At 43.2% G+C, this 15,290-nt stretch overlaps 1 protein-coding gene across 4 annotated transcripts in view; it reads left to right on the top strand.

Moving 5' to 3' along the window:
• The window catches only part of PALM2AKAP2 (PALM2 and AKAP2 fusion), a gene marked incomplete at both ends in the record, with an annotated part of 364,538 nt that extends 356,170 nt beyond the window's left edge, over positions 1-8,368 (top strand). For 2 of the 4 annotated variants that reach the window (XM_080709072.1, XM_080709074.1), the window contains 2 exons: positions 1,607-1,645; positions 8,270-8,368. In XM_080709072.1, the coding sequence (XP_080565198.1) occupies positions 1,607-1,645; positions 8,270-8,368 (138 nt within the window). The remainder of the gene's footprint in view (positions 1-1,606; positions 1,646-8,269) is intronic. The other 2 variants (XM_080709073.1, XM_080709075.1) reach the window with 1 other exon arrangement.
• Positions 8,369-15,290: the final 6,922 nt, after the last annotated feature.

Here is a 15,290-nt window from a genome sequence, read left to right as displayed (position 1 = left end):
GTACTCTTCTGGCCATTTGTCCCCCCCACCCAACCTGACCTGAGTCTCAGAAAGCAAAGCTGAGATGTCATGGAGTCCATGATGCTCTTGAACATGTTGGTTTAGTTGAAGGGATGCTGGCCTGAATCCGAATCACATGCCCCTGGGTACTTAGCTCCATCTTTTCTTCTAGCATAGGATCAACTCAGAGTAAATTTTTCTCTATGATGCCCTCCTCCTCCTCCTCCTCCTCCTCCTCCTCCTCCTCCTCCTCCTCCTCCTTCTCTCTCTCCCCCTCTCTCTCTTTCTCCCTCCCTTCCACCTTCCATCCCTCTCCATCTGTCCTTTTCTTCCTCCTTCCTTTCCCCCTGCTCCCAACATCTTATGACTTAGAGGCCTTCCAACCATCCTTGCATGTCTTTGGATAAGAGAAATTCTCATCAGTTCCCTGGGCTATGTCCAGTCTCGGGGCTGACACTTTCTACTCCTCTAGAAAAATTCCTAGCTCACCTTTCCTGCCAGATGAGATGTGATCAGAGAGTTGTGGCCATACTCTCACCGAATCTGTGAAAGCAGCCCCTCTGCCCCTGCCCCAGGTCCCCTTTCCTCCCCAGACTCTAGAGGAAGCCTGGCCACAAACAACAAATCTTCACAATGCCCAGCTCGCTCCTGGGTTCTTCCTCATACCAGAGGGAAGGTGCAAAGGAAAGGAGAGCTCCAAACACATCATCTCCCAAACATTAGCCTCATCACTTCAGAACTATAAGGTTAAAGTCCACACGTAAGCAGTGGGCCCACCTAACCAGTCTGTGACCACCAGTACCCCAAACCAGAAAATGCCTCAACTGTCCCAAGCAGTAGAAATGCAAGGTCAGTGCCACAATTCTTGAGTGGGCTGTCCCACCACGGGCCTGTCATCTCCTTGCCTATTCTTGGGCCTTTTTTTTTTCTCTGTGTTTTTCTTATGGAAGACTTGCAGTCTTCTACAAGAACTAAAGCATAATTTCAGTTCCTAACTGCTCCTACTGATCCTAAATAATCCCCCTAAATGACCATCAAAGGACCATCCCGCTGAGCCGTACAGAGCCACAAGGTACTGACAGGGAGGTTGAGTGTGCACGTGGTCACCTAGGCAGTGCTCTCCTTAGGTCACTTCAGATAATCTGCCTCCTCCACAAAAATGCCCTCAAATCAGTGATTGGGGTCTTCTTTTAGTGGCACAACAGACTCTAAAGCTGCTTTAAGGTTTAGAGAAGCCTTAAGAAGGCTGTTTGGCTCCAGAGACTAGCAAATCCAAAATGGCTGCCAAAGACCTTGCTGTTGGCTCACAGAGGGGGAAGGAACCTTGTTAATTCAGTACTGAAAGTGAAGGCAATGTCTTGAATTAACAAGGTGTGGCTTATCTGATATTTTTATTAATGAATAACAGGGTATCTACTTGCTCCAAGAGATACAGACTCTTAGGGAAAGGAATATCAGATGAAGCGAGTCTCCGCGCAGGTGTGGGCGGGCGTGCATTGGTCTCCTGAAGTCACCTCCCCTCCTGGGGTGGCGCCACCCCCAGCTGGGGGGTGTTCTGTGACTGTCTCTGCCGTGCAATAACCCTGGTCTTTTCCCTTTCTACCAGTACACCTCTAAGTTACTATCTTGCAAGGTGACTTCCGAGGTACTTTTCAACTTGTTTGTCTTGGTTTTAATGCATGCTTGACCCAGGTGCATGCCGTTGTGGTTTGGCATTTCCTGATGTATTAAATGAGAATGCCAAGAAAATGGCTTGTCTCTGTGTATGTATTTCTTCCTGCCTCCTTTGAGCTGGCGGACTGCCTCAAAATGCTGGAGTTCCCCCTACAGTGATCCACTGTGCTGTGTGCTCTGCTGTGCGGTGTGGTGGGGTTGGAGAAGACTTTGCCCACCTATGGATCTGGAAGACAATTCAACTAGAGGGCACAATTATGGGCTGTTTGGATTCTTTTAAAATCCTTAAGCAATAATAGCCAATATATTGTGGTCTGGTTAGAAAACAGTGCAGCTCGTGTGGAATGAGCTGTTGGTTCTGACCAGTTGTTTTTACCTTAATGCAAATCCAGAAAGCTCCTCCATTCTGTGGATGGAGGATGAGTTATTACAAACACAAACCATCCCAATCTACCATGCTCCCAGTCTTTAAACCTGTATTTTTGTTTTGGAAGCTTCTTTAAGCATTGATCTCCCCAAAAGTCCCCTTCTTTTCCCTGTAACTTAAACAGATTTCACAAATTATAGTGCTCTAAAAAGGTATATTAGTTTTCTTTCTTCAGTTATTATTTTTTCTAATTTTTCCATATTTTGCTATGAGAAAGCATAATCTTTTTATATATTTAATTTGTTACCTCACCATCATTGCTACCATTATTATTAGTTTGTTTTTATTGTGATACTTGGGATTGAACCCAGGAATATTCTACTGCTACATGCCCAGCCTTTTTTTTAATCTTTTATTTTTTCTTTTAGAAAGGATCTCACTAAGTTGCTCCCGCTAGCCACAAATTTGTGGTCCTTTGGTCTTAGCCTCCCTGGTAGCTGGGATTATAGCTGTGTGCCACCACACTCAGCTTTTGATTTTATTTTATTTTTATTTTATATTTTTGTGAAACTAGGGGTGGAACCCAGAAGCTTTCAACCTCCAGGCTATATTCTCAGACCTATTTTTATATTTTATTTGGAAACAGGGTCTCACTGAGTTGCTGAGAGCCTCACTAAGTAGCTGAGGCTGGCTTCGAACCTGTGTGATCCTCCTGTCTCAGCCTCCCAAGTGCAGGGATTATAAGCATATGACACCACGCCCAGCTTTTTGCTTTTATTTTAAAATAATTATTTCAAATCTACAGGGTTGTAAAAGGGTCATTCGTTTGTTCAGTGTTTTTTTTTTTTTTTTTTTTTTTTTTTTTTTTGCCATACTAGAGATTGAAGCCAGGGGCATTCTACCTCTGAGCTACACCCTCAGTCCTGTTTTTTATTCTTTATATTGATACAAGGTCTCACTGAATTGCAGAGGGCCTAAATAGCTGAGGCTGGCTGCAAACCTGTGATCATCCTGTCTTAGCCTCCCAAGTACTGAGATTACAAGCCTGCACCACCACACTCGGCTAATTTTATTGAGGCTCTCCTATGTGTCAGGTAATATACTAGGTTCTAAGAACGCAGCAGTCAACATAACAAAGTTCCTGACATCATGAATCCGGCATGCAGGGTTTCAAATAATAAAATGCAAATAAGAGAATAAAACCCACATCTCCAACTTTGCCCATTTTATTATTATTTCATGATATTTGCTTAATATTTTTAAAAGAAGTTAGTGTTGCAAGCACTAACTTGCAAACCCAAGCCCTCTTGTTTTTTCTCCCAGTTCCCATCGCTCTATCTCCCTTCACCCTATTTCTTTCCCAAGAGGCAACTGTCCTTGACCTTGGTGTTCATTTCCATGCATGTTTTATACTTCATGTGTATGAATGCATAAGCAATGTATTTTTGCATGTTTTTAAACTTTCTATAAATGGTAAGTCCCACTGAAGTAGCCTCCACTCCTTACTGTATTCTGTCTGCATTGATTTTAGATATGTTCATGTTAATGTCTGTGACTCTAGGGCCGTCTTCATAATAGCTGAATGGTATTTCATGGAATGAATATATCACTATTTACTCTCCTACTGATGGACATGTAGGTTGTTGCCAGTTTTTGCTGTTGTTTGTCATGATGAATGATGCTCCGGTGAGTGTCACTATACATGTGTCCACGCACCCGTGGAACAATTTCTCTAATGACGAATGGAACTGGGTACAGAGCTTATATATCTTCTGTTTACTAAATGTTGCAAATTATTCTTCAAATCAGTTGTACCAACCGGTACCATATATATTTACCTATAGATTTGAGCACTTGATTATTAATAATTATTTGATAACATATAAAATGAAAGTTGAGAATATTATTCCACTGTTTCTTTAATTGAGGGGAAGTAGCAGGATAAAATATTAATGTGTTATAATTAATCATTTCACATACCTGTTTCACTTCCCCCAAATAAAGTTATCTATGTTGGTTGCTGTTCAAAGTTAAGAAATTCACTTGAATTTCCTAAGCATTAGAAAGACAAAATGAACATTAGACTATTGCTCAGAGAATTTATTTTTTCCAAAATCTGATCTGAATTTGAATTAATTTGTGAAAGCAATAAAACCTTAAATCAGGTCTTACTAATATTACTATTATTATTCTTTTTAGAATTTTTCATTTTTTTATTGTAAATTGAAGTTGTATGAATTGTAGTTGCACATATTTATGGTATACAAAAAAGATGGTATGAGCCGGGTGTGGTGGTGCACACTTGTAATCCCCGCACTTGGGAGGCTGAGACAGGAGGATCGCACAGGTTCGAAGCCAGCCTCAGCTACCTAGTGAGGCTCTCAGCTACTTAGTGAGACCCTGTTTCCAAATAAAGTATAAAATAGGTCTGGGAGTGTAGCCCAGAGGTAGAAAAGTCCCTGAGTTCCACCCTCCGTACCACCAAAAAAAAAAAAAAAATGTACAAGAATTATTTATTTATTTATTTTTTTGTGTCTATATTTTCTCTCTTTATTCCTTTGAATAGCGTTTATTGCTCAGTCCTAGTGCTTCTCCCTTGGGGCTCCTATGGCCACTGACCAGTCAGCTGTTCAGCCTTGTGGTCTTCAGCATTGACTGTTTTCAGAGAGTGCTGGGCTCAAACCTTGGCTTTTTCTTTTACTGACTGGGTAGCCCTGGGCAAGTTACTTCACCTCCCTTGCTTGCAGGTTCCTCATATATAGAATAGAAGCAATAATAGCATGAATCTCATAGCGTGTCGTGAGGATTAAAGCAGTAACTGGCTCATCGTACTTGTGATGTGTGTCCTGTGATTAATGCTCCAGAGGCATGAGTCTTTAGCCTCAGACAGAAAGGAATGGACTTTAAAAAGTAAAATTAATATGCAATAATACAATATGGGCTCTAAATATGCTAGAGATTTACACACACACACACACACACACACACACACACACACACACACGTCTGAATTAATTATGAAACAAGTATTCATTCTTTGGTGTTACTGGGGGTGGAACCCAGAGGCTTTCTACCTCCAGGATATGCTCCCAGACCTATTTTATACTTTATTTGGAAACAGGGTCTCACTAAATTGCTGAGAGCCTCACTCAGTAGCAGAGGCTGGCTTTGAACCTGTGCGACCCTCTTGTCTCAGCCTCTCAAGCTCTGGGATTACAAGTGTGTGCCACCACCCCCTGGCCAGGCTTGGTTTTTGATTCTTCTAAAGGCCAATTGTAGGATGGTGGAATGGCTTTATCCCGACCCAGTCCCAAATTATAGGCCTCATGAACCCACAGACAGCTTTATATAAAGATCATAGCTATTTTAACAGCAATTTGGGAAAGGCCTCTGCTATTACTAGTGAGTTTAGACTCCATCAGAAATTTGGGGTTAAGTGGACCTACAAATTAAAGGAAGTTGATTCTGAAAAGAAAAGTCATTATTGGTATAAGCCCGGGCTCTTGACAAGTAGATATTCAAACCCAAGCTATGCTAACAAGTGTTTTTGTAATATTATTTTTCTGCCCATTACATTTTTGGTAACTAAGCTTTTACGCCCAACATGCAGCAGCAGGCCTGACGACTGATAGGACCCCGTAAACATTTCTAAGGTAGATGGAAAGATGATAATGAGTTTCTGAAGAATAGAGCAAGCTAGATTTGCCCAAGTTGAAATAGAGAAAACAAGTCAAGGAATATTTGAAAAGGATGATGACCATTTTTTTCCAGAACTTTGGACATATTTTTGTCTTCATGTAAAAACCCATCAGTTTGTGTCACAGGCTGAAAGGCAAAGAGCTGACTATTTTACACAATGTAGAGTTCCACATAAAAGCGCCTTGTATTCCCATTCCGCTTCATAGTTCACAAATCCCTTCACATGGTGATGGAAGTATTGTTTGAGAACTTACTGTGTACGTGCTACCATTCTAAAAGCTTTACATTTATTGCCTCGTTTATTCCCAAGCCAGTTCTATGCTGTAGTTTTTTCTTCTTCTATTTCACATGCAGATATTGAGGTACAGGGATAAGTGACTTTTCTAAGGTCGACCAGTCAATAGGGTTTTGTTTTTGTTTTGTTTTGTTTTTCTTCTACTAGCGAGTGAAGTTAAGGGCATTCTACCTCCAAGCTACACCCCGGCCCTTTTTATTTTTATTGTGCATGTGTGTATATGTCTTTGACGCAGATTAAATTCAAAGGCGTTCTACCTCTGAGGTCTTGCTAAGTTGCTGAAGATCCCCCTAAGTTACTTGAGCCTGGCCTCAATCCTGTGATCCCCCCGTCTCAGCCTCCCAAGTACTGGGATTACAGGCATGTGCCAACACACCTGGCCCAGTCACGAGGACTTAAACCTCGACCTACCTACACTTCAGTGTCCATACTGACTCCTGAGAAAGCCTGTAAAGTAGGGCAGGCCCAGTCTCAAATTTATAGTAAAAGAACTTGAAATAAGAGATGAACAGCAGGGACAAACCTGGAAATAGAGCTGACGCCTTACAAGTTCTGCCCAGCACTGTTTCTCAGCTCCATGCTATTACACCAGGGGAAGAAAAAAATCCCCCATTCCTTTAACTCTAAGAATTTTGGAAGTATGCTTTCTTCCTACAAATTTGCTCTCCTTAGGTGCTCAGTGGCCTTTAGTCTACCCAGCAGCTGCCTACACCTATTCCCTCAGCTCTGCCTAGAACTTGCATCTCCCTGCTTTTCTGGAGTTGCCAACATCACTGTCCCTTGCCTAAATGATTATCTGTAGAATAAGCAAAGCCTTCATTGCAGTGCTGATTCTACTGTGCTTTTTTTTTTTTTAAATCAGAAACTCTACATCCTAAGCTAATGTCTGAACAATGAGTGGGCTGCTTGGGGTTGCTTTCGCACCAATGTTATGACCTAGAACCATTTCCACATGTTGGCCACCTAAGACCATTCCCCTGGCTCTCATCTAAAGCTGGCATGGAGTCCCAGTCTCCTCGAAAAAGTCCACAGATTATTCTAGTGAACAGGAGAGAAGGAGGCCCTGCCTCCACGGCGGTGAGCCCGCTTGGCCTTGAGGTTGTTGCCTTTCACTTTAGTTATTAGAACACATGACCCTGAAATTGCATCAAAATGCTGAGGTTGCTTTTTACTGACCCCCAAAAGCTATTTTTCCACTGATGATTGTGTTTAGTTTTGCCAAAGTAGATTTTTTGTGACATAAAGATCATGATCACTTACCCAGATTCATCAAGCATGATGGTTTGAATCTGCGCTGGTCTGATCATTAGGAATGCTTTCTAAGCCGCTTGTTAATGAGATGAAGAGGTGTTCTACTCGTGCTGTCCAGTCTGATGGTCACTAGCCACACTGGACTATTTAAGATTAAGTTACCTAAGTTATGGTTAAATATTTAGTTTCTCAATCATGTGACCCTATTTCAAGTGGACGGTGGCTATCATATTGGTTGCCACAGACACAAAACAATTTTATTTATTCATTCATTTATTTTTGCCAGTACTGGGGATTGAACCCAGGGATACTCTACCACTGAGCTGTATCCCCAGCCATTTTTATTATGAGGAAGGGTCTCCCTCTGTTGCCCAGGCTGGCCTTAAACTTGTGAGCCTCCTGCCTTAACCTCCTGAATTTCTGGTATTAATAGGCATGTACTACCATGCCCCCAAACAGTTTCATCATCATGTAAAATTCTGTTGGACAGCGTCGTCCTGGATAGCACGGAGACATCTGCTTTACCTAAAAGCTTGATTCTGCACGGAGCTCAGTGATAGAATACTTGCCCTGCATGCGCAAGGCCCTGAGTTCAATCCCAGTACCGCAGCAAACATATAACCCCAACTTGATACAGGGCCAAGTTTCATTCAGAGAAACTTATAGAACACTTCATAGAAATTAGATCTCTCTCTCTCTCTCTCTCTCTCTCTCTCTCTCTCTCTCTCCCGAAAACCGTGGGTCAGAAAGCAAATGAATTTTGGTGCTGAGATAAACGCATCCCCCAGAACACCCAACCCCTTTGTTCCAGTCTCTCTTACCCATCCTCCCCACCCCCAGTGGTACCAGACCCTTTATTACTTCCCACTGCTGTGAATACTATTGATATTGAGGAAACGTGAAGGAAAACAACAGGTAGGAAGTGGTGTGTGTACATAATTAGCGTCCATGAACTCGGTGTAATTTCTCCCCTCTCTTTTCAGGTCCTTGAGGCCACACGGGTTAACCGAAGAAAGAGCGCACTGGCCTTGCGCTGGGAGGCCGGGATCTACGCCAACCAGGAGGAAGAGGACAATGAATAAACTTCCTTCATCCCAGGAAGCTCCTTTGGTGCTTGGGAGACCAAGAAACCATCAAAGCATTTTAATGGACTATTTATTAAAGTGCATACAAAACTCAGCAATCCTTATGTAGACCAGAAGCTGCAATACACAAGGACGAAAAACAAAGCAAAAAGGAAGTCCACCCATCAAACTCTGAGACCCAGGAATCAGAAAAGAAGGGATTTCTTTGTGACTCGAAGAAGCCTCTGGATGGGGACCGGTCCACAATTAATCGATTCCAACAGACAAAGGCATTGCGAGCCAATCAACAGGTTTGCTGCAGGCAGAACTGAGACCAGCCCTGCTGGGTGATGAGGAAGAGAGGTGGTGAGGAGGCCATTCAGAGAGCAGCAGGGCCCAGGCCGGTGCCGTCCACACGGTGTCTTTCTCTGCACCGCCTTCCCATCCCCTGCCGGTCACATCAGAGGTGTTGGGTCGACTCCATTTTCTCCAGCAGCCATAAAGCAAATGGTGTTTCTCGGTATAGTTGCCCGAGAGAAGCAGCTATGATTCTATTTCTCTTGCCTTTAGTTATTTTTAATTGGGAGCAATTGATGATTGCAATACATAAAATCCACGTTTTTAAGACAATATTTCTTCATGTTGCAGATGCAATCTATTCTACACAAGGAGGTTGAGCAAGGTGGGGGAGAAAGCCAAACCAAATGGATTATTTTAGCTTTAGGATCTTGTCTGCCTATACTATGGACCGATCTGTAGTTTAGAAGAACACATTTTCACGATTATGTTTCTTCACATGAAAACTATATTTAGTGGGCAACAACTATTTTTATGATGGGATGGGGAATATAAACATGGATCAAATCTACACACATTGAACAGCTTGGTTCAAGATGGTAGGGGTATTTTTAGAGTGGCAATAATTGGAAAAAAAAAAAGGGCAAATTCTGCCTTAGAGAGGTGGATGATGAGAAATAAAAACGGTGTTTATAACTATTTTGTATTATCCAGTGAGCCTTAGAGGTAGTAGGAAGAAGGATGGATTGTTTGGGGTCGATCAGAAAGGGAAAGTCAATAAAGGTAAGAAGAAAAAAGGAGGAGGAGAAAGACAGGGGAAATAAGAAAGTAGGAAAGATTATTTTTGCTGAGCAACCAGTGTTTTTTCAGGATGATAAAGAGAAAAATATAGAATAGAAATTTAAGCGCAGGTTTGGAATCAGCTGCAAATCCTAAAGATGTTTAGATGTTTAGTGCGTGTGTTTGCGTGTACACCTTTGTGTGTTTGTGTAAAGAGTGTATGTCCACGAGTAAGGGTGTGTGTGTGTGTGTGTGTGTGTGTGTGTGTGTGTGTGTTAAAATTTCAGAATGATCATGGCACATGGGTGTACAGTTATTTCCTCCAAAGCTGTTTTTCAGCTTCAGGAGTGAGTGCGAATTTCTTTTTTATGAAAAGGGATTTGAGGCAGCAAGCTGATGCAGTATTTTAATATTAAATTGACCTAACATGGTATTTGCATGGTTCACGATTGCAAAGTTTTGAGCAGTTTTGTAATTTGACATTTAGAAACATATTCTATTTATTCTCATGCTTTGTATTCATGCTTAGTATATTATAGAGGATGCCAGCTTTACTCTGTCATTTAAAGCAATATGATAAGGGCATTCAGTAATTGAGTGCCCTAATATTTCTGGATGAGAAAATGTTTAGTTTCTGGTCATGGGAAAAGAAAAAAAAAAAAACAACTAACCAGCCTTCATTACTTTTCCTTTGTTTTAAAACTATGGTTTAAAAAAAAAGCAATAATTAAATCAGACCTCACAAAAATTCATTTTTGTTTTCACATTGTTATGTCATAAACTCTAATATGTTATTCTAGTAAGTAGTAATTCCACAAACGTTGTATGCACTGTCACACACATTGTCTTTGCTTTTTTTTCCCCTTGCTAGTGTTGACTTTGGGGGAAAGTTTATTCACAGACAAGTGGTTGGCGTGAAGTAAAAAAAAAAAAAAGATGGAACTGTCTCATAACCCCTAAGGATCCTTGAAAACTGCTAAGGGAAACTGTAATTTGAAGGCAGATTCTGCAGATGATAGCCAAAATTCACATGGGCCTGTGTCGCCATCTTTAGATGGTTCATTCTCCTGAATTTTCAGCAAAGAGCTAGCCACTGGGGACAAAACAAGTAAGATCCCTGTTGAAAAGAGTCACATTTCTGGCGGGGGAAGCTGGCATAAAGACATACATTTCCAGAGACGTGACGTCCATGTTAGATTAGAAGTCCCATCACACGAGATGGGAGCATCCAGGAAGGAGGACCATTTTTCTCTGAGGATTTCCAGCTAGAAGGTCCCAGTTGCCTGAGCTGAGGACCCAATGATGAGGGGTGTTCCAAAGGGAGACACACTGATAAGACCAGAGGACGCAGCAGCGCCCAGTGTCCCCAGGCGCAATGGCAATTGGAATGGATGGAGAGTAGGAGGCTTTTATGTGTTGCATCAACAAACAAAAAATGTGTTCTACCTTTAGGGATGGACTCGTGGATCTGCTAGAGACCATAGACATGACATAGACTAACTCTCCCATTTTTCACAAGAGGAAACTGTCCCTACGACTTAATCTTAAGTTTTTTGTTCTGCCAGGATGGAAACCTTGTACCTATGGGAAAGCTACAGTTGAGAATTGGCTGCTGAAAGGGAAGCTTAGGAAGCCACCCAATTCAGGGACCTGCCTTACAGGCAGACCGTGTGCTTCAGGAATGGCAAAGAGTATAGATGGGTCCTTCCGGCCAATGTCCCTTATGCAGACGAAGAAACAAATGTGGTTTCTGTGACTCCCCCAGTCACAAAGCTGTTTCACTGTGGCGCCCCCAGACCTCCAACTTTTGCTAGTTTCCCTGAATTGCCTTCTGGGAGACTGCCTCTTGCTCTGCTCACTTGAGGATCCCAGTATATTGCTATTAAAATGTAAATTGCAGTTCCTTGGGAGAGCTGAATTTTCTCTGTGCTCTTGTATGGGTTTTGTTTGTTTGTTTGTTTGTTTGTGTTTGTTTTTGTTTTTACTCCTTCAAGAAACTTGGGCCACCACTCTGGACATAGCACTGTGCTAGGCTCTAGGATCCCACGTGAACCCCTGTAGCTTTCTGAAGAAAGAATGGACCCTAGGAGCAGAGCCAATCCTCCATGGAGAGAAAGAGGCTTAGGAAACACTTGTCCTCCGAGGCTGGGTCTCACCTTCAAATAGCACGCGAGCTTGTTCATCTCAACGGTAACACATGTTTAGAGTCTGCAAATGTTAAAAAGCCTTCCCGAAAGTATTCCATGCTGCTGTGTTTATTAGACATTCACTTTCCTCCGGAGCCCATTAACTACTGACCTGCCTTGGCTTTCTCATCCAGAAATCATGGAAACAGGGTCTGTCAGTGGCCGGAGGCCGGGCTGTGTTCTACTTGGATGACACAATGCAATTTCCTCCACTCTTTAAACCCACGCATGCTGCCCACCCTAGACAATGACATAGATGCGGTATATAGATCAGTGTCCACATACACACGCACACACGCACGCACACACACACATAAAGCATAACAGAACACTAAAGCAGTGTTGACTCTTGTCTGAAGACAGACATTTTTTTCCAACTAAAGAATGAATTTATTTAAACTTATGTATTGAAAAAAAAAAGTAGCCTAAGTGTTAGAGATGGTGAATATATCTGGTTTCAGTTACTGAACCAATGTCCTGAATTTTAAGCATTCAGCAAGCTGCCAAGTTTGATTTTTGCATTGCTCTCTACCCAAATGACATCTTTCCTTCTTTCTTTCTTTCTTTCTTTCTTTCTTTCTTTCTTTCTTTCTTTCTTCCTTCTCTCTTTCCTTTCTTCTTTCTTTCTTTCTCTTTCTTTCCTTCCTTCCTTCCTTCTTTCTTTCTCTCTTTCTTTCCTTCCTTCATTTCCTTCCTTCCTTCCTTCTTTCTTCTTTCTTCTTTCTCTTTTTATTGGGAGGGGGGAAAGCAGCAATATTGTTTTTGAAAAATTATACTCTGTACCTGGCTTTCCTGTGTATGTTAACCACTTCAATGTTATTATCCCTGCTTCGGTTTTATAGTGTTTGTGAGGCATTCAATGCAAGCATACAGTTATTTTCTCATTAAAAACCCAGTGTGTGTGTTGTGTTTTTGTAAAGGACTGCTACGTGTCTGAGTGGGGGAGGTGGCCAAGCCTTGAGTGGCAGGCCCTCGGCCTTGGCGACAGTGTCTGCTTCCTTGCCCATGGGACACTCCTAGCTGGTGGAGCCCATGACAACAGACCGCTCCCAGTCCGTTCTTAGTGTTGTCTCCTGCTGCCCAGCTGGACCTCAGAAGCTCCCGACAGGATGCACAGAGATGACACACCTGCCTCCAGGTGATGGAGGTGCTCGCCAAAGCCGAGGTGGTCGCTGAGCAAAGAGCAGGGTGAACCCTCTAGTGGGGTCACATATACGGATCTGTAGCCTTCATCTTTGTTATTACATTCCAAGCATTCGTATTTGGCTTTCTGTGAAGAACAGGGAGTTTCACACTTTAAAAAGCCAATGAAGAGCCGGGTGTGGTGGTGCACGCTTGTAATCCCAGCATTTGGGAGGCTGAGACAGGAGGATCGCGGTTCACGGACAGCCTCAGCTACTACTTAGTGACACCTTTGCAACTCAGTGAGACCCTGTTTCAAAATAAAAAAATAGGGCTGGGGGTGTAGCTCACCCTGGGTCCCATCCTCAGTACCGCCAAAAAAAAAAAAAAAAAGCATATGAAAACCACAAGTTCATCAGGAAGCCTCCTCCCCCCATCCCCCCACACTTCCTGAGCTCCAGCAGTGTCTCCAGCATCTCCACCCCCAGCCCTGCCCTCCCACCCACTTAGCCCCAGGCCCTCAGTTTCCTGCTCTTCCTCCAGGGCCCCTCCTGTTCCTGGTACTTCCTTTCTAGCGGTGTCTTCCTCTCTTTCCAGGGTTCCCAGGCTTATCTCCCGGCTCCCAACACCTAAGAGTTTCCCAGGGTACCTTGCAGGGATGGAATCTTCCAACCTCTGTGTAGCAGGAGTTTTAAGGTTTCCTGAGGGGTGGTGGTGACAGTCCCCTTTGAAAACTGAATGAATACTTTCCAGATGTGGGTTCAAAGGGGCTGATACAAAAAGAGACTGGAAGCAATTTTGAATGAGGACCAACGAGGGGAACTGGAAGCCCTTGTAATTAGAACTTGGAAGGGGCAAATTCAGATGTACTTAATCCTTAGCGCTCATAAATAGAAGTCCAAGAGAAACCAAGAAATAATGACGTAACACATTTATTAAAATGAGAAGAGCCAGCAGAAAGATTGAGACTGTGAGGGGTACAAATAGTTTTCTCCTGTAGTGATGAATACTTTTCTCCTATAGTGGGATTAAGGGATGTGTTAACTCTTAATATTTGTATTATATGGCTTTCAATAGGTGTTCAGATAAACTGTTTATTAAAATCTTCCTCAACAACAACAAAAAAAAGTTGAATGAAACTTAAGTAATCACAGGCTACATTTCTGCAGTACTGAGGATGTGACAGGCACTTTCTAGCTTTTCCACGAATATGGTGGCCCTCCAAATCCTTGGATTCTGCAAGCATCAATAGAAAATATTAGGAAGGGGGAAAAAGGTATCTGTACTGAACATGTACTTTTTTCCTGTCATTATTCTCCAAATAATACAGTAGTCACATTGTAAATATATATTTATATATACACATACTTATTTACGTATATATGTATATTTATATGTAATCTAGGAGTGATTTAAAGCATATAAAGGATTGTGTAGGTTATGTGTACACACTATTCCATTTCATACAAGGGGCTTGAGCATCCACAGATTTGGGTACCCCCTGGGGGCCCTGCAGCCAATCCCCCATGGATACAGAGGGATCACTGTGCTTCTTGCCAGGACCCCATGGGCTGTGCGACTTTGATTGCCAGAGCTGAGTTTCTTGGCGCCGTGTGGTTCATCGATGGCAACACTGGAGTTGGAACCCAGGCACCCCGACTCCAGTGACGCTCTTAACCACTGCTCCACCGAAACTTACACCAGCCGCTTCACATACACCAGTAGGCCTGTCGCTGTGTGCGGCTTGGGCCAGAGGGCGCCCCCTGCACCTCCCCTCCAGCCCAGGTCAGGGGAAGGGAGTGGGGGTGCAGCAAGGAAGTTTCTCCCCTTGAATGAACCTTCTCTGAGCTCTTCTCCTTGGGGTCGCCCCTCCCAGAGATGGGGAGAGAAGATGGCCCAGGCATCCCCACTGCTACTCAAAGGAACCGGAAGTTACTGCAAACCAGGAGGTGGAAATGTGTTAAGATTAAAAGGTGGCACAACTCTAAATTTACTAAAAATCATTGCCACATGAAATGAACAAATATTATGTGAGTTAAGCCACAGTTAAAAAAAAAAAAAAAAAGAGTTGGGGAGGACCTGTAGAGAAAATAGGGAAATAAAGGACAGAGTATGAGCGTAGGGGAGGGGGCCAAGGAAGTCCATGACCTTTGGGGGGGGGTCTTTCATGTTGACATGTCCCCACTAATATGGAAGAAAGCTTGTCTTTGGGGTGCCCTCCAGGCAGGAGCAGGAGAGCCGTGCCCCTCTGTGGCTTCACAGTCCTGGGTCTGGGGGAATGGGACAGAGCTGCGTCAGCCAAGATGCATAGGACTGAGTGGGGAGCTCAGTCTACAAAATGCAAGGCTCCTCCACCGGACAAGGAATAATCTCTGGGATTCTCACTAAAGCAGGACGAGCCAGAGACCCGCCCCGTTGTGGGGATGTTATGCCAGGACTCAGCAACGGTCAGGCACTTAACGCTGGTGATCTGTGATGGAGAGCATCCCCGGCGAGGGATGAGGGTCTGTGTCCACTCTCCCAGCTTCTTCTCCCCTTTCTCTTGTTACCGGCAG

The sequence above is a fragment of the Muscardinus avellanarius genome, assembly GCF_963383645.1.
Source record: "Muscardinus avellanarius genome assembly, chromosome: 13".
NCBI classification, from domain to species: Eukaryota; Metazoa; Chordata; class Mammalia; order Rodentia; family Gliridae; genus Muscardinus; species Muscardinus avellanarius.
The sequence above is the reverse complement of the archived record's forward strand: the minus strand, read 5'-3'. Positions and strand labels throughout refer to the sequence as shown.